This window comes from Tenrec ecaudatus, chromosome 6, assembly GCF_050624435.1.
Source record: "Tenrec ecaudatus isolate mTenEca1 chromosome 6, mTenEca1.hap1, whole genome shotgun sequence".
Taxonomy (NCBI): domain Eukaryota; kingdom Metazoa; phylum Chordata; class Mammalia; order Afrosoricida; family Tenrecidae; genus Tenrec; species Tenrec ecaudatus.
The window spans coordinates 91743826-91763749 of record NC_134535.1 but is presented as its reverse complement, the minus strand read 5'-3'; the positions used below and the strand labels follow the sequence as shown (position 1 = coordinate 91763749).

At 36.8% G+C, this 19924-nt stretch overlaps 1 protein-coding gene across 1 annotated transcript in view; it reads right to left on the bottom strand.

Moving 5' to 3' along the window:
• Positions 1-19924, bottom strand: part of ADAMTS20 (ADAM metallopeptidase with thrombospondin type 1 motif 20) — a 176996-nt gene that overhangs the window by 45349 nt on the left and 111723 nt on the right. The window contains exon 28 of the mRNA XM_075551858.1: positions 1677-1844. Within this exon, the coding sequence (XP_075407973.1) occupies positions 1677-1844 (168 nt within the window). The remainder of the gene's footprint in view (positions 1-1676; positions 1845-19924) is intronic.

Sequence of the window (19924 nt, the reverse complement as noted above, 5' to 3'; positions counted from 1 at the left end):
TAATACCTTATCATTTGACCTTCCTTTTGACTGTTTTAAAATCTATTCTAGGTTGAAAATTTTTCTACTTTGTGTTTGACTGATATTTGCTCTGTCTTATTTAGTTATTGTTGGATTTTTGTTGTTGTTGTTTCTGTAGAAGAAATCCAGGATACATCTCCATAAAAATAATAACTGAATTAACAGCTTCTTAGGGGTGGGGCAGGGAAGGTTAAAGGGAAATGAGGAGCAAATAGCAATGAATACAGGAAAGAAGGAAATCGTCTATGATTGATTGTGGTGGTGACTGCACAATTCTTTAATATGACTGAACTGCTGGGCTGTATGATATATGAACGATGAGTCAGCAAAAAAAATTTTTTAATCAAAAGCATTAGTATCTGACGGGGTACTGCTGTAAGCAGGATGTGGCTAAAGGCTAAACCAGAACCCTAACTGAGCTCTTTGCGATCAACTCCATTTCATCCTTAAGAGACAGAGTAGAACCTTGGCAGGGTTCCCAAGGCTGTAATCTGTACTGAAGCACACTGCCACAACTCTCTTCCATGAAGCAGGTTGTAGGTTTGAACCACAGACCTTCCTGTTGACAATCCCAAACTTAAGCACTGAGCCACAAGGCTCCTTGGCGAACTAGCCTTATTGAAATTAGACCCCTGGAAACTCTGTGAATTAGCACATATGTCTGACTTCATTCATGGCTTTACCACACTTGATCTTTCCAAAACACATATGATTACACCCCTCTGGTTTTAAGCTTTTTTTCTTGGAGTATACCAGGACAGGTATCAATTACTCTTCTTCCACAGACTGAGCCTCAGCCTGGATTTCATCTATGCATCGGTGTCCTTTTTGCTTAGCCTTTCTCAGTGTGTTCATTTTAGCCTTTACCCCACCTGTACAGTCCAGCTTAATTTGGCATAATTTTCTCTCAACTCAGATGAATCTTGTCTGAAACATGCAAGTCCCTCTAGCCAAAGGCAACCTTAGCTCAAATCTAATACATAAGAGTGGCAGCTAGGAAGTCATTAGCTACATTTGCATGTAATTTCACTCTTGGACGACCAAGAATAGAGTCATAATCATCAGTAGCCCTTGTAGTATTTAGTAGGATAATTTTTAATAAAGTTTATAGCCATGAATAGAGATATGACTAATTGGGTATTTAACTGTAAAATTCAGTTGTCATCACGTCTGTTCTAATGTGCGGTAACACCATGTGTGCAAACAGCTAATTGTCTTGGCTCATAAACTAAAGTTTCATGTGTTCTTGGATGATAAGCCTGAAGATATACCTCTAAAAATCAGCCATTGAAAACTCAATGGAGCATGGTTCTTCTCTGAAACACATGGGCTGTCATTTAACAATCCCCACCCACTGCTATCAAATGGATTATCGGTGCCCAAGGCCCTCTCGTGCACGCATAAAGCAGCTGGTGGTTTTGAACTGCTGACCTTGAAGGTCTCCCAGTGGGTAACCTAGGCCTCCTTATTGTTCTATAGAGTTAGCAAATCAGCACTCTACAGTATTGTCTCAGAACACTGTGAAAAAGAGTACTAATAAAGTAAAGTACATTTTAATGTAGTAAATACTTTCAAGGTTATTGAAAGCATACGGGATGAATTAAGAATTTTGAAAATGCAAAGCTACATATGCAATTATAAAATGCACCACATACCGCTTTCCATCGGTTGGCTTTCCATGAGGGGCAGCTGCCCAGTCTGCAAACTTTGTGAGTGCGAGGTCTGCGGTGATGACGACAATACTTGTCTTCTAATTTTCTCTGGAACTGGTCAATGCAAAGCACCTCACGGGATTCGATGCCTTTACCACAGGAAGCTGAACACTGGAAGAGAAGTGTGAGCAAGCTTCATTCAGTTTCCCTCCATTGACTTAAATTCATCTCTAAGTATACAATGAGACAACCAACACACCATTGTTCTTTTGAGCCAGATGGGATGAGTGCTTCCCAGAACGGGAAAAGATTTTGCTTCGAATGAATTGAAGACACGTTAGTGGCGGTGAGATTGTTTAGAAAAATAGAACTAAAATGGTTGCACACTTTCAAAATGTAACCAATGTCATTGAAGTGTACGGTAATACCGTATGTGTTGTGTGTGTTAAAGCAAACTACAAAAACAACGAGACACATTGCTTTAGATTTAAATATATGCTCTGGCATTTCTAATTAGAGATAACGCAAAATTTGCTAAGCTGCTCTTGACAAAAAATTAAAACTGACATCATAAGATTAGACATTCATTCACATAGTCCATCAAAAAGAATAATTGCTTATAATCAATTCTCATGCTCTGTCCTAGCAGATAAATATCATACTAAGTCGATAGGTTGCCTTTAATCTTTTACAGTTAAAGACTACCTTCTACCAACTCTTGTGAATATGTATAAGCCTATAAAACTTGCTATCAATTTTATATACGGACTTGGCAACTCTTCTACTTAAATTCCATAAATTTTTCCACATTGGAATGTATGTTTGGATATAAAGATACATATGTAATTATAAGATATATAATTATAATATGTAATTATAAGATGCTCCATCTCCCTCTTTCTATGATCTCTCATCACAGAAAAATGTGACTGGGAATGCAGAAATTTAATTTGTTGAAAGCACAATTCACTTATGGTTTATCTTTAGGATCAATTTATCAGATGTATCTCCCCACCATCAGCCCTCCAGGACATTTAGTAAAAACAGAAAGGACTAAAATAGCTTTTAAAATGTAAGTAAGACCATTTGCTGCGTGTTTCAGCCAGTTACCGTTGTATGAAGTGTGGGGGTGGGGGGAGCCTGGTGGGGCTCTGGCATTACGTATGGCCCATTCTATCACCTCGCCAGGCCCCAGTCGCTTCAACAACAGAACAGAGATCATAACAACCCCCTTACAGGCTTGTTATGAAGACTGTGAAAGGCTTATTCCATCCCTAATACACACAGTAGGTATACAGCCAATGTCACTTTCTTCTGCCTTTTGCTTCATATCATCTCAGAGGAGACTTGATCATTTCAGCATGATATATGGACCAGGGAAAGGTTAAAAACAGCAGACAGCATGGATTCCAGACAATCTCTTTAATTCCTCAGGGACAACTGTTGACATGTGGTTTTCTTTAGCAATGTACACTGAGCTCTGACAGCAATAAATAATATATTATATACTTTGTGTATGAGGTCATAGAGTATAAGGTGCCTAAAATAGTCTAAACTTTCTAAAAATTAATGATTTGAGGATAATTTTCATTTTCAAATTATCTGCAATAATTGTGTGGCAATTAATTTAGCTCATACCTTAATACTTAACTATTTTTATATCTAAGATATGACTTTCTTTCCCATTAACACTTACAGTCTTGTAATACCAGTTATGAACATGATAACTCTGTAATAACATTCTAGTGGAGCTTCATCAACTGCATACCCTTCTCTTAGATCTCCTATTTAAGATAAACTCTTAGTGTATCTTTCAAATCTAATTTGTGCTCTACTCTTCCTGGATATTTATCTTGGACATTGCCTATGTATATTATTTGTTGTTTGTTTTTCAAAGGATATAAAGTATTTTATATATAAAGAAATACAACCCTAAAAATTGCTGAATGTTATTTGCATACTAATCTTATTCTTGGAAGAGCATTTCTCTCTCAAGGCTTTTTATTTAACTTTTAAATTGTCACATGTTAGGAGCTGATATCAAGGGCTCAAGTAGAAAGTAAATGTTTTGAGAATAACGATGGCAACAAATGTACAAATGTGGTTGAAACAATGGATGGAGGGATGGATTTTAATGAGAGCTGTACGAGCCCCCAATAAAATGACTTTTAAAATAAAATAAAAATAAATTGCAGCCTTTTGAACAAAAGAAGCATTTGTTATTCTCCCGTTTAGTTCATTTCAAGCCAAAAGGTGATAGAAAGATGTAGTAACCTTTCATAAAGATTTGCTGCCTTGGAAACTCTGAGGACCAGTTTTACTCTGTCCCACAGGGGCACTGCCATCGAGCCAATTCTGACTCCGCATCTCTACAGGACAGGGTACAACTGTGTGTTTCTGAGACAGTCAATCTATGACAGTTGAAAGGCTCATCTCCCTGGAGCTCCTGATAGTTTCAAACCCCTGACCTTGCAGTTACCAGCCCAATGCGTAACCACTACATCAACAGGGGTTCTTGATTCTATGCAGTGGGGTTTTTTTATACCCATTTTGAAATGCAATAATTATATTTCATGATCATGATAAAAACCAAAGCACTCCCAAAATATTGTTCTAATCATTTTATGAATATTACTGAGGGTCTGCCAGATACCAAAGGTTCTAAATAGAGATTCATGAAACATCTCTTGGTTTTGCTCATAATTTTATTTAAATTGCCTAACATCTAGATGACACCTAAAATGAATGCCAGCACATTTAAATTTTAGGTAGTAGTAACCCCAAAAATGATGAGTTAAATATAATACAAGAAACAAATACCATATCATGAAAATGATGCAGTAAGGAAGCCAGGCTGGCATTAAGAAATTCATTAAAATTCCCACTTCTCTCTGGGATAGACCTGACAAGCGTTTAAGGACAATATGACATTTAGACTTTGTCTTGAAGAAGAAGGTTTTTTGATGGACAAAAATGGATGACCTTATTTATATGTTAGTTTGATCATCTTTATCTAGACTTTACCCATGTATCTCTGTTTTAAAAATTCCCAGCATTTCTTTAAATGTCAGAAAACCAAGTAAATTCAGTAAATATGTGGCACATTTTGAGATTCCTGGTGAGGACAACAAATTGTGAAAATGTATAGCATGAAAGAAAATAAATTAAATTCAAGATGCTATTTTAGATTTCAGCCATATAGATTTTACTCTATGAATGGAACATATACTCTGACACATAGTAAATTGCTTACACTTCTGGTCACTTATTTGAAAATTGAACAGTGCCTGCTACTCTACAGACAACTATAGGTCATCTCAACTTCGATCTTATCCTGTGTCATTATTATAACCTGTAACAAAAACTACAATTAAACATACTTGCAGACATACTTTCCCTGCACTCAAGAACCGATCATTGTCTCTTACTGCAAATTTTCCTCACTTTTTTTACCCATCAATTTCAATCAATATACCTTTTTAAACCCACATTCTGTTACTTTCCACAGGCAACTTTTGCCCTCCTTAAGCATAATCTAATTCCGGTCTCTGTAATGGGACGTATTCACTCGACAAGATAGGGTAAGTCAGATGATTTCCTTGACCCAGTCAAATCACTTCCTCTGGTGCTTTCTAAATCTTACAGTCTTGAAAGTCTACACCAAAGCCCTTTGCTTGGGTGAATACTTATCAGTTTTCTACTTCTATGAGCCCTTCTGAATGCCACTCTGCTCTTAAAACCGCATCATTCCCGATTTGTGTCACATGGTGTATCTACTTGCTTTCAAGGGCTCAAGGAACTTTTAAATCTCTCCCCTTGCCACACATGGCAGGTGCAATAAATATCAGGTGATTCAGGATGTTGATCAACTTAGGTTTTATTTGTTCTCTTAAAAGCTAAAACAATTTAATAAAAAATTATCCATATACTATACTTTTTAATTAACACACCCAAAACCCTCTAAGAAAGACAGAATAAATAAAATATCAAAGTGGCAAGAAAAGTAGTGCTTTGTTGCCCTTTTAAAGTGGAAATCTCTCCTTCTCCAAGTGGAAATCTCTCCTTCTCCAAGATCTGGACAGGAATAGTACATTCTTTCAATGTGTCTGATGGAGTCCATGTGGAATTTCTCTAACATGAAAAAGAACATGTTGTGCAAAGAATCGGTTGGAATGAAGCAGTCATAAACAACCAGTGAAATACTTCCCCCCTTCCCTCAAAGCACATAGATTCTGAATTGCAAAACAGCCCTCAAATCATTTATTTGGCAGGAGCACTCAGACGTGGTAGTTCTTTCTTCTGGTCCCCAGCAACCTTCAGATTTCTCATTTACAGGGGCTTGCTATCATTCTATCCCCTTGACGTTCTACTAGCATCCATTTCCTTAGCCTTGCACCGTTGCTCAGAGCAGTTAGCTCATGACACTTCTGTAGAGAATACCTATCAGGTTCAAATGAGCTGAATTGGCAAAGCACATAAATTAAGTGGTTAAAAGAAATAATCACCTAATTTCTAACAATATAGTTTATAAGATATGCCTTTTTAAAGAAAAATGAGACATTTAAAATAAATCTAGGATGTGTTAGCCCTAAAACTGTAATAATTTTTAAAAGAGCTGTTTAAGTTGGGTGGCATTTTCAGTTCCAAGCGTGAACGCTGGAGCTAATTGGTCTACCGTGATTAACTCTGGAATAGAGCTATGCTTGTTTTTCGTGCAGAGCTGTATGTATGAGATTGCTTCTGATGTTAAAGGTGTAGCTTACATTTTCATTTGTTTATACAAAAAGGATACTACAGAACAGCAATGAAACCATCTGTGTATAAGAGCCTTAATGAATTTAATTCTAGAAACTTAAATAGCTAAACAAAATAAAACCAAAAAATTCAGTTTATTCTAGCTCAATTTTAGAAAACAGAAAGTCTTAGGGCTATTTTAGACTTTCATCCCAGATTATGTTGGCCTACTTCTGTGTGCTACCAGAGAGTAGCGCGCGCGCGCACACACACACACACACACACACACACACACCAAAAAAACCCAAGAATGCGTGTGCATCTTACTATTACAGTATTATTGACTGTACTATTACTACTGAATTGCTATTCACTATTTTACTACTGAATTATTATTGAAATACAAAATGATAATGAATGATTATACAATGCACTGTGTCTTTTGTAGATCTTAGGAATTAGGCAACTAACTATCAGTGAAATCTAGAATCTCATGTACCCTCCATTTTTCATAAGTAATGATGGTAAGTTAACGTATGTTTCATACAGAACTCTGGGAGGCTCTGAAAGAGGGACCTCCTCAGAAATGAGCAAACCATTAGTGAGATGCAAAATATTGCTGAAATTATTAGACAACAGAGAGGATGCTCGATGTTGATTGTTGATTATATACAGAATCAACTTGAAAATGCAAAAGAAAAAGAGACGATAGCATGGGTGGAGAACATTGAATGGAATGTCTTGCGCGAATTTAGTTTCCAAGAGAATGCTATGCTCTTTCTCATCTCAGATCCTCTGTACTTACCAGTCCCTTCTTCCTCACTTCCATCCACTTCATCCCTACATAGTTCCTTTTCTTTTTTTATTTAAAAAAAAATAACTTTATTGGGGGCTCATAAAACTCATCACAATCCATACATACATCAGTTGTGTAAAGCACATTTGTACATTCATTGCCCTCAACATTCTCAAAACATTTGCTCTCCACCTACATATTTTCTAAGACCGAGTTGAAATCTCATCCCTTCCAAAAACTCTTTCACTCTGTCCAACCCAGACAAGATTAGAAATGACTCTTAGAAACAATGTTAGTTTCTTTACTAAGCTCAGTACACCTATAATTGATTGTTCTTCTCTGCTTTCCCAACCAGGCTACAAATTCTATGTGGTCAAGCACCATTTAAACTTCTGACTAAGGGAAGGACTTAATAAATATTTTTCAATCATTAAATGTCAATAAACCAGAACACTGCATGGTGAAAATAAAGCGTTCGCAATTTGAGTAAGAACTGAATCTGCGGGGTCGGCCTTTCAGGGGCAAAAAACTGAATCTGAAGATTGAAAATAAAATGAGATTCATATTTGAATATAGCCTGGGATTTTTAATTTCATATACAATGTAAATTATTTATACAGATCAAGTGTAAAAAAATAGATTTCCTAAGAGAAAAATAAAATCCAGTGAGCTATCTACCAAGTAACTAACTTCTTTCTTTTCTTCTTTCTTTCCATGATTCCTTCCAACAAACTGTCTATGAGTCACTGCAAAATCATGGCATTGCTTCAATAATTCTACCGACTTTCTCTAGCACCATTAATTTCACTCTCTTCTTGGACTATTTCTGTCAGTATTAAGCATGCATCGCTTTCCAGTATTAAAAAACAGTGATTAAAAACTTATATTTACCTCCATGTCTTCATCCAGTCTTTTCCCTTGTCTTTGTTCCTTTGCTTCAAGTTATCTATTTTATAATATATCCTCTTGTGTCCTACTGCTCTTTCAAATTTTTCTTGAACCCACTGCCATTAGGCTTTATCCTGATCCTTCCAAAAGCACTGGGTTTATCTAATTTATCAATGAATTCTACAAACACTGGAATATTCAGTTCTCAGTCTTCATCTTCTTTGGTCTGTCCAGTGTTTGGTTACTCCTTTCTCCTTGAATCATTTTCTTTAGTTGGTTTGCAGAGCACAACACTCTAAGCCACCATTGCTGCAATGACGGTAACACGTACTCTTCTCTCCTGCAGTTATGCTACTGCAGCGACACTCTTTCTGTGCTATTTAGGGAGCAAATCTAGCACACTCACCAGGCACAGGGCTTGCACTTCTTATTCCTCAGCACTTAACGCTTCCCGGCTACCATCTTGCCTGAGTTACCCACCTCTCCTTTGCCTGGGAATAAATGCCATGTTATTAGAGATAACTTCTCTGGTCACTTTATTTACATGTAAAATGACAACAAACTCTTCTCTATAATTTCCAGATCCTACCTGCCCACTTAAAAGAGCAAATTGTGTTGAAATATATTTTAGATATTTTTAAAATTAAACAAATAAAAATCATGAGAAAATATGGGTGAAGATTTGATCAAGGAATGACAAAAAAGACAAGATAAAACCAAAACCTCTCTTAATTGAACAGAGGAATATGCTAATTCTCTGGTATTCAGAGTCTAGTTACAAAATAATTAATATTCTTATGTTCCTAATTACACTTTTAAAATATATGTGTGTATGTATAAAAATATTTGTTTAAAAAATGCTGAGTGAATACAACCCAAAAATTTTAGCACTGGGTATTTTCATCCATTAATTTCTATTTTTCTTTTTAAGTATGTATTTCTGTATTTTCCAAACCATAATTATTTTTTTTGAACTTTAAAAATATTAAACATGATGTGCATTAAAAGACTTTACCCAAAGTGTAAGGACAGAACCTGCAGATTGAGGGAAAATAGGAACAACTTATCAGATAGGGGATTAATCTTTAAAATGTGTAATAAACTGCAGCACATCAGAAACAAGCCAAAAATTTCAAAGTATCCAATTCGAATAAAGGCAGAGGACATGAATAGATGCTTTACCAAAGACGACATTCTTCAAGTGGCCAACAAATGCATCAAGAAATGCTCAGAATCATTAGTCATTGTAGAGATGCAAAGAAAACCACAATGAACTATCTCACCCCAGCATTAATAGCAAAGTTTAAAACAAGCAACAGTAGAATACAACAAGTGTTGGTAAGGGTGGGAAGAGATGGGCACCCTACTACACAGTGGGTGGGGCTGTTATGATGCAGCCAGTGCAAACAATAAGCATGGCACTAGCCTCACCAATTGAAACTAAAAATATATGCTTCAACAATCCCATGACTAGGAAGATATTCTAAAGACTTTAGAGCCGTGACCTGAATAGATGTATTCAGATTCATGTTCATCCCAGCATTATTCACAATAGCAACACGATAGAAATAACCTCAAGGAAAAACAAACTATAGTGCGCACAGCACACTGAAGAATAACAATGCACATGTGGAATGCCTCATGACATGGATGAACCAAGAGAACAGTATCCTGAATGAAAGAAGTCAATCACAAAGGTACAAACATTGTATGAGACCATTGTTATAAAATGGCAAGAAAACGTTTACAACTGAAGGCACATTCATTGAAGATTACCTGAGTCCAAGGGAGGACAAATCACACCTATTCATTTGAGTAAAGAGAAATGCAATTGACAATAAAGGAGAGGTCAGCAAAAATGAGCAAACCAGGGAACACACTGAGAGGAGCACAGGAGGTAAAAGTAATATGTAAATATTAATATATATTCTATCTTGTAATAACATGAATAGTAATAATCTGGGAGTAGGTACATAGACACACAAACTGAACAAGAATGGGAAAGAGGATATATATATGTATATATATTGCCATCAAGTCTATGTTAATTCATAACTTTATAGGACAGGGTAGAACTTCCCCTGCGAGTTTCTGAGACTAATTTTTCATGAGAGTAGAAAGTCCTTTCTCCTGCAGAGAGGGCTGGTGACTTTCAACGTGGACTACAACCCAATATGTAACCTCTATGCCACCAAGAGTTGTGCTTGCTCGCTCGCTCTCTCTCTCTCCCTTCTCCCTCCCTCCCTCTCTCTCTTTCTCTCTCTCTTTCCATCTCTCTCTACACACACACACACACACACACACACACACACACACACACACACACACGTAGTTATATGTGCTGCAAAGATTTCCACCAATATAATAGAGCATACTGGGGCAAAGTTAAAAACATCTTAGCCATAATCAAACACTTTGAGGGAATAAATCACCAAGCCTAGGACCCCAACACCATAATTTCAGTTCAGTTGGCTAAACATAATCCACAATTACAGTGCTCTACATCCTGCTTGGCTGAATAGTGACTAGGGTCATAAAAACTTATAAGTGACCATGTAAGGTATAATTATTGCTCTCAACTAGAGTAAAGAAGATTGAAGGTAATCAAAATTGTAAGGAAATATTCAGCACAAAGAATAATGAACTATGTTAGCGGCAGTCTCCATGACCTTGAGACCAGAAGGAACTACATGACATCTGGTTGCCACTGTTGATCATTGTGAAGGGGGTCACAATCAAAGCTCCTAGATATAGTGAGCGGAAAATGTGGACTATTATGAGAGGAAATGATAAAAAAGACAAAGCTTGCTGGTCTGACAGACTGATGGAACTCCTGAGACCATGGCTCTTCCGCACCCTTTCGATTTGGAAATGACTTTACTCCCAAAGTTCATTTTCAGCTACGTGATAGATAATCTTATAAAGTAAACAATAACAACAGGGTGGTATGCTATGTACCCCTTAGAACAATACATCATAGGACATCAAAAGGACAGCATTTGCCAATGAATAAAATTCAGAAGGCAAAGAAGGATAGGAAAAAATAGAGAAACTGGAAAGAATGCTCTTATATTGCACATTTTGCCAACAATATCATTGAACAAAAAGTTGTATAATTTTTCAAAGGAAAAATTTCACTCAAATCACAAGAGGGTTTTTTTCCACCCCAAAATCTAGTAGTTATAGTCCAATTTTATACTTTCAAAAGCTTAAACATATATCAATTCATAAGATAATTTTTGTCACATAGTTGTTGTTCGATCCCATTAAGTTAGGTTGGCTCATGACAACCTTATATGTGCAGGAGTAGAATTGGGCTCCAATAGTTTTCAATGGCTGATTTTTTGAAATCGTAGTCTGGAAAACCCTGTAGAAGTCTGCTCAGCGTCATAGCAATGCTCAGCCTCCACTAACAGACAGCCGGTGTATTCCCTGAATATCCCACTTAGGTCTTCTTCATGGAAGATGAGAGTTCTGCCTTGAACCATTGATGCTAGCTATCACTGGTTCCTACAACAGTCTGAAAAGTTGTTGAAAATATGCAAGCTCACACTAAGGGACAGGATATCACATTTATCTTATTGCCTATTATATGCCAAACTGTAGCTAGCTACTTTTTCCAGACAATCAAAGAAAGCCTAGTACCTAGATGACCAAAGAGTTCACACAGTTTTTCTGTTTAAGAGGAGCTAATATCACAGAAAATGTGCCCGGCGATACGATGGTTAAGGACTTGATACGAACTGAACAGAGCCGACAGCTGTTCTGCAGGAGAAAGGGGTGGCGGATCCCTTCTGTAAAGATGTGCAACCTTGGATGGCCTAGGGGCCGTTTGCTGTGTTCCTGGGTGTTGCTCTGACTTAGAATCGACTCAATGGCAGTGAATTTGTGGTTTTGATTCTGGTTTGGGTTTAAGTTCCCAGCAATGTCCCTTTTCACTGGAAAACCAGAAATCATTCCCATCCTGTGAAACGGAGTGAGAAGAAGGAATTCATGACGTATAGAATAGAATGGTTTGATTTACACACCCACATAGCGTAACAGCTGGAACGTCATTAGGTAGTCTCAGAATGATCTGAGGGGATTCATTGTGTTCCCCTGAATCTTAAATAACCATTTCAAAAGTGTCAGTAGACTCCTCCATTAGGAACATGCATCATTCAAGTTTGTTTCAATGCTTTCCAAACCCAATATACTTTTCTGTTTTTATAGCAAAGTCATAATTTAAAATTTTAATTAAAAATATAGATATTTTACAAAGAATTTCTTTGAAATTACTTTTGTAAAATAAAAGATTAGTCTATGGAATGCCAATCTGTGTACACATGTGTTTTCTTTTTCCATTTTTAAAAGAAACTCCTGATAACTTATTTTAAATAAGATCAAGATGCTAAAAATAAAGCTCATGACAGGATGCTATTTGAAATCTTCAGGAAGCCAATAAAACATATATCTAAGAGCAAAGCCCACCCCGTAGAAATGCTTGGCTATAAATGTTATGCAACTACCTTACAATAAGGGCATTTCTTATTACAGCGAAAATCTGTTTTAAATTAACCTAATTATTTATTGGAGAAAAAATTAAAAGTAGAGTAAATTAGGATGTCCTTTTTAAAATAAGAACAAAATATGACAAAAATATGCTTAGTAAGTGTAGCGTGCCAACTTTGTAAAATAGCATTGCTGCTCTTCTTTTAATTTAATGCATATCTGCACTAAGGGTTAAGATTCTAAATCCATCAACAGGGACCTCATTCATAGTAGTTCCTGAAAGATTAAACTTATAGTTTAATGGAGTTTAAGGATTTTCTTTAAACCTGTTACAGATGTCCTGTCACTATGAAACTTTAGTAAACTGACAACATAAGATTTTGTTAAAATTTGCCATTGAAATGATGAATTTTATAGCACATTACCTATTCATATTTAAGAATTGCAGTTGCAGACATTAAAAAAACTTTAAATTATATCAATTTTCAAGTGTTTGAATCCTAACAAAGAGACACAGGTTTAACCAATATCTCCAGTAACTTCCTATTACATCCATATCATTGTAATTGTAATTTTTCCTTCAATTTCATGTTATAAAATTGTATGTTGCATATTCACTCACAAAATAGATTTACAGTTCTAAATTAACCTATGAAAAAATGAGTAATCTCATACATAATTCATTCGCCTAGCTTACTTGGAAATAATATTTAAATATACATATTTAAGGGACCTTTAAACATTATGATTCAATATAATTATAAATATTTTCTAAATGATAACTTTGGAAAGATTTTGTAACTACTTCTACTTCAAATATAAAATGCAAAGGCAAGTTGCAATAACTCATATCATATATAGGAAATTTAACTTATTATATCTTAGTATATCCCACACATAGAATCAAGATTAGAACATTGGAATGAAAAATACCCCAGCGCCTGGTCGCTAAAAGATTTATTTGACTTAGTTTTTCTTGTAAGATCTGATGGACAATCATCCTGGACCCATAAACAAAAGTTATTTTATTTCTTTATTTTTCCAGAAGACATTGAAAAGTGAATGAAAATCTAATTCACCCTGGAAGCACCACTTGTAGCCAAACTGCTTAGGAACTGCCATTATTTTTTGAGGTTTCAAATAATTCTTTTAGCTTTCTGTCTCATGGTGTACTTTCTGTGCACTACAAAGAGGTAATGGGCGTTTCAGACTCCTAGATAAAATTTGCATAGCAAGTGGGACCACCAGGAGTGTCCTTTGGAAACTCCGTTGATCTATACAGTACCATGACGCATCTTTACAATTCCGACGGTTGCAGGAAGATACGTGATGGTCAATGTGAGAATAATGTGATGCTTGTCCAATAATTCTTTGGAGGCCAATATCATTAATTTATTTATTGTTTGTGTTTTTAACACAAATCACAACAATCTGGGACATGGCCTCTAAAAGACTCTATGACAGGTTCCATTTTTTGAGGATCCCACACTGGCCTGTCCTCCTGTGAGTCTACCCACGGAATCATGAGCATCCACTTTGCTGGCAGGAACAAAGGGGGGAAGCTATTTGGAAAGCTATTGGTGTGGCAGATCATAGAGAGGTAACCAGAAGAGAAAAAGATAACAAAAGCACAACAAACAAAAAGACCTAAGACGTGACTTACTGTGTTACCGTGGACACATCCCTAAATCGTTTTCCTGCAAAATAGCAGGATTTACTATTTCAAGTTTCTACAAAAGTCTTACTTGCTTGGTGTGGGAGTTAATAAAGTCCAGCCGCTGTGCTTTCAAATAAGGTTACAGAGGTCCAAAAAAGACATCCATAAAGAACTCATAGATTGAAAATGATGTATTTCTTAAATTAACACTACTGCTGCTCTGAAGAGTGAAAAGTTCAGTTGAGATTTAAAACACAACTCCCTTTGAACATATGGGTCCGAACAGAGTTGTGAGGCAGGAACGTTTTTGAGATTTTTAAAGTTAATTTCAATGTATTTCCACAATTTTAGAATAGGTTGTATCTGATTATTTCCTAAACCAGATAAATATAAATGACCTATATTAACATGGAAATTAAGGTTGTCTGCTATCCACTATGGGGAGTAAAGAGTGAAACACAAAAAACGTCCCGGGATTTGGAAGTAGAGATCTACATTTCAATCTCAACTCTCCATAGCGGCCAGCCCTCCTGGGGCTAGGTGCTCAACCTACTGACTCTCCGTAACTGTCATTATAATACACGAATGAGTCTTAAATCTGCTTGGCAGAGTCTTTTAATTGCATATTAAGTTCTCATTCCTTTTTTTCTTCCTTTCCCAAATCTTGAAGAAATAGAAAACCATGAAAATATAATCGGTGATATAATACTTTTTATTAAACAAAAAATTGGATATACAAGGGGGCCTCAAAAAGTTCATGGGAAAAACCTTTCTTGAACAATAACACTTTCCACAATTATGAAGCCTCCTTGTATGTGTGCATTTTGCCAGATTCATATACTTCAAATTAACCCAAGGGTGTGAGATGGAGGGAGGGCTACCAGCCCAAGGGGATTGGAAGACACTCATCTTGTTACCCTGGATCAAAACTTTGTTTATAAAAATGATGGAGAACACATCAGAAAGCTTTATTTTCAAAGTGGAGATAAGATTGAAAAAATGGAGTAGACTCGATTGCAAGTAAGCATTTGGTGACAAAAATTATTAGCTTCAGTTTTTTTTTAAAAGGACAGTGTTATCATGTTTTTAACTCCTTTTTTTTAAACTCAGTTTTTAACCTCTCCTCATTTTTTTCACCTCATAAAGTCAAAAGAATGAGATAGCTTTCATTATCTTTGGAAGGCCCCCAAAATGAATTGAGTGGAGATAAATATTAGGCAAGAAAAAGCTTGTACCTGCTTTATATAGAAGGATAAGAAAGAAGAGATTGGAAGTCCTTCATAATTGTGTAGATATGGTATAAAAGAAAAATAAATATAAAACAGTATGTTCAAAATATTTCAAAAATGTAACTTTTGACATTTATAGTATTTATGAATTCTTTAAAATACAGTGTATCATCAACTACTCTAATGACAAAAGTGTATAAAATTCTCACACGTGAATTTTGGAGATTCTCCATACCTTAGTTCTTAAAAATTATCCATTACGTCTTAATTTCCTATTACCTCTTTTGCTATGCTATCAGTTGTCTGAAAGAAAACCTGATGTGATTTCTGATTTCTGGTAAAATAAACTAAAAGAAAGAATCAGTTTTTCATTATCAGGACCCTGAACTAAAAACATTCCATCTGATTTTTCTATTAAAAATTTTTTTAGAATTCCCTAAGTATTGTTAAAAGATATAGGGAAATATGTACCCAATGTATAGCCAAGTGGAGTTTACTGGTAACATATTTTTCTCCATATTCTGACATTAAAAGTAACTTTAAAAAAAAATCACAGAAAGCAATACTAACAAAAATTGAGAGACAACACTGAAACTAAGAGATTAGAAAAACACCTTTGATGATCTTTGTCTATGATAGATGACCCTCGCCCATGATATGCTTTACCACACCTACAGAACTGGAGTACTTTAACAAAACAGAATCTGAATATGTAGATCATTTTCATGAATATGAATACGCATGTCCTTGTTGTTGTTGCTGTTAGGTACCATCACATCATTTCCGGATCAGAGGGACTCTATCTACAGCAGAATGAAATACTGCCTGGTCTCTCACCACCATCACAGTGTTGCTTATGGCTGGGCCCCTTGTTGGAGCCACTGGGCCCCTCTACCTGGCCTTCTCTTTCACTGCTCCTCTCTTTCCGGAGCATAAAGATCTTCTCCAGGGACTGGTCTCTGCTGACAATGTTTTAAGTGTGAGACAAAATCTCACCAACCTTGCCTCTAAGGAGCATCCTGGCTGTACTTCCAAGATAGATTTGTTTCCAAGATGGACTTTCTACCAAAATTTAAATATAGAATTATGAAGGAGAATTCTAAACTATCTTGGACATAGCTACATCTGTAAGCATTTCCTGAATGAAGGCTCTGCAAGAGAAACTTTAGGAAGCAGTAACGGCACAGTGGGCTAACCCGGGCTGCTTTGTAAAAACCCAAAGGGACTGTTCTGCTCTGTCCTTTTGGGTTGCTGAGAGTCAGAAATGACTTGATAGAACTAAATTTGATTTTGGTTGATGACGTCAGGGTTACCCATTAGGCTACTAATTACAAAGTTTGACAATTCTAGTCCAGGAGCCACTTCGCAGGAGAAAGATGAGGCTTTCTGCTCCCGTAAGATGTACAGCACCAGAACTTCCAAGGGGCAGTTCAACCACGTCCTATAGGGCTGCTAAGGGTCAGAAATAATTCAATGACAGGGAGTGGGGTGAACCTTCTCACCAAAAGGTAGGCAATTTGAACCACCAGCTGCTGCCTGGGAGAAAGAAGTGGGGGTCTGCTTCTGTCAAAATTAAAACCCAGAGCTGTAGAGATGATTCTCACAGCAAACTTGACTTTATATAAGGGATCTGAGGCTTTACAAATCTTTACAGCAGCAGGTAGTCTCCTCTGTCTCCAAAAGAGCAGCTAATAGGTTTGAACCATGAACCTTGTGGTTCACAGTCCAGTGCTCACCCTACAGGACATCCAGCCTTGGAGGCAGTTCTGTACTTTCCTATGGGGCAGCTATGAGGAGACATTGACTTGGTAGCATTGAGTATTCTTGTTTTTCTTTTCTTAATAAATGACTTTATTGTGGAAGAATAGTAAACCTTGTTGTTGCTGCTATTGTTTTTGTTGTTTGCTGCCCTTGAGCTGATTTTTGACCCATAATGGCCCCTTGTGATAGAACAGAACGTTCCCTCTGAGATTTCTTAAATGATAATCTTTACAAAAATTGATCCCCAAATCCTTTCTCCTGTAGAGTCCCTGACTGTATTTGAACCACTGCTTTTTGCATGAGCGGTTCAGTACTGAAGGTGTGCAAGCAGGGCTCTGACTGATCCCTAGTGGTGTGATACACACCAGGCCTTTTAGGTGGTTTTCATTGTTTGAGGACTTTTCTTTTATTTCAGAGCAAACTTATAGGGATCCATAGGCTTACAAATTCCTTTGAATTTCTAGTGAAATTTTTATACTATTTTAGATAAGAGCTCTGAACACACGGAATCCAGGACCTATTAATGGAACAATAATGGAAGCAGCAATTCCATGACGGGAGGGGAGAATGGGGGAAATGATCACAGTGATCTATTATAACTTTTATACAAATGTTCACCCAAAGCCATCTGGAAAAGTGCATAATGCTTATAACTCTCAAACTGGTAAGAACCCAAATACTTGTCAACTAATGTTGATGTTAGTTGCCAGCGAGCATATTTTGACTCATGGAGACCCCAGAGTAGGAGTGCTCAGAGGCTCCAAGGCTGTGACCTCTGGCAAGCAGATCGTCATGCTTGTCTTTCATAGCCCTTCTGCATGGCTTGGAATAGGTGAATGCTAAGCAATTTGCAGCAGTATGAATGCATGCTGGTGTGTTTATAAAATGGATTCTGGATTGCAAAAAGGAACCGTAATTACACACAATATAACTGAATCTCGCAAACAATACTATGACTCCCCAAACATTAAGTACATTACATTGATCTAAAGTTCAAAAGCATGCAAACTGATCTATTATATTTTTTAATAAATCATTTTATTGGGGCTCATACTAATCTTATCACAATCCATACATACATCAATTGAGTAAAGCACCCTTATACATTCGTTGCCCTCGTCATTCTCAAAATTTGCCTTCCACTTGGGTTCCTCGAATCAGCTCATTTTCCTTTTTTTCCTCCCCTCCCTCCCTGATCTATTATATTTGAAGTTAACATAGAGAGAAGTTAGCATAGATAAGATGGATATAAGAAAGGCATACGAGGGATTTGCGAGGCAATGATGGTCACAGTCTAGAGGAGGGTTTCCCAAAGTGGGTAATATCTCCCCCTGGACGTGGCCCTGGAATGATCCAGGGGAAGGGGCCATTGCAAAAGCATATGCTTGTGTTTTATCCTGGATGATGTGCTACAGTACAATCATTTTTTAAATCATTTTATTGGGGGCTCATACAACTCTTATCACAATCCGTACATCCATCCATTGTATAAAGCACATTTGTACATTCATTACCCTCATCATTCTCAAAACATTTGCTCTCCACATTAGCCCCTGGCATCAACTCATTTTTCCCCTCCCTCCCTGCTCCCCGCTCCCTCGTGAACCCGTGATAATTTATATATTATTATTATGTCATATCTTACACTGTCCGACGTCTCCCTTCACCCACCTTTCTGCTGTCCATTCCCCAGGGAGGAGGTTATATGTAGATCCTTATAATCGGTTCCCTCTCTCTATTCTACCCTCCCGGTATCGCCATTCTCACCAGTGGCAGTACAATAACTTTTCATTGAATAATTTTTTTTCCTGAAAAGGGGATGGTAAGCCAAGCAAATTTGGGAACCTTTGGTATAATTGCTCACCACACAAGTATGATCACTTTGGAAAATTCCCTGGACTGTACTTTTATGATTTGAAATATTTCTGAATAATGGTTGTCTTTCTATTAAAATTTAGTTTTTCAAAAAATCTTAATTCCAGTCTAAATTAATTTCTCCCATACTAGACTGGGTCACCAAGTTCCGTTTTCAGATTGCTTAATGTGTGGTTAACTTTTTTCCTACTGCATTTCAATGTTCAGATCCTTGAGGAAAGGCTTGGTTACTTGAGGAAAGGTACTGGTTACAAGTTGGGCAGGTCTAGCTCATCACAGAGGGCCAGCAAAGAGAAACATGGCAACCTGCCTCCAAGAGGTCACTGCCTGGAAATTCTCGAAGCTGTTCTAGTCTGTAGCACAGGGTCTCTGAGAGTCAACACTGACTCCATGGCAACTAGCACCAACAATAGTGGGCAACTATTTGGGTTGTTTCCCACTGGACGATTATCAACATTCTTCACTTTCTCACAGATGTCTTTTGGGGACAACTTGAACAATAATGACAAGCAAAATACATTCAGATCTTACGTACTAGGCCTTATGCCAGTCACTTCTAACCATTCAATTTAATTCTACAAAAGCACAAACTCTTCTAATGTAGCTAAGTGAAATCTTAAAGATAAGTAACTCACTGAAGGGCATTCATTTTAGGAGCAAGTCTTTGTAAGCCAACAGCTCTTACTCTTCAAGATTTTGGAGAGATTTTAATACTTAATATCTCAGCAGGGCTAAGAATAATGATCGCTCCTTAAATTCTTTCAGTAAATTTAGGTTTATATCTCTCTTGGTAAAGTCAAAATTATATTTCACTCTGTGA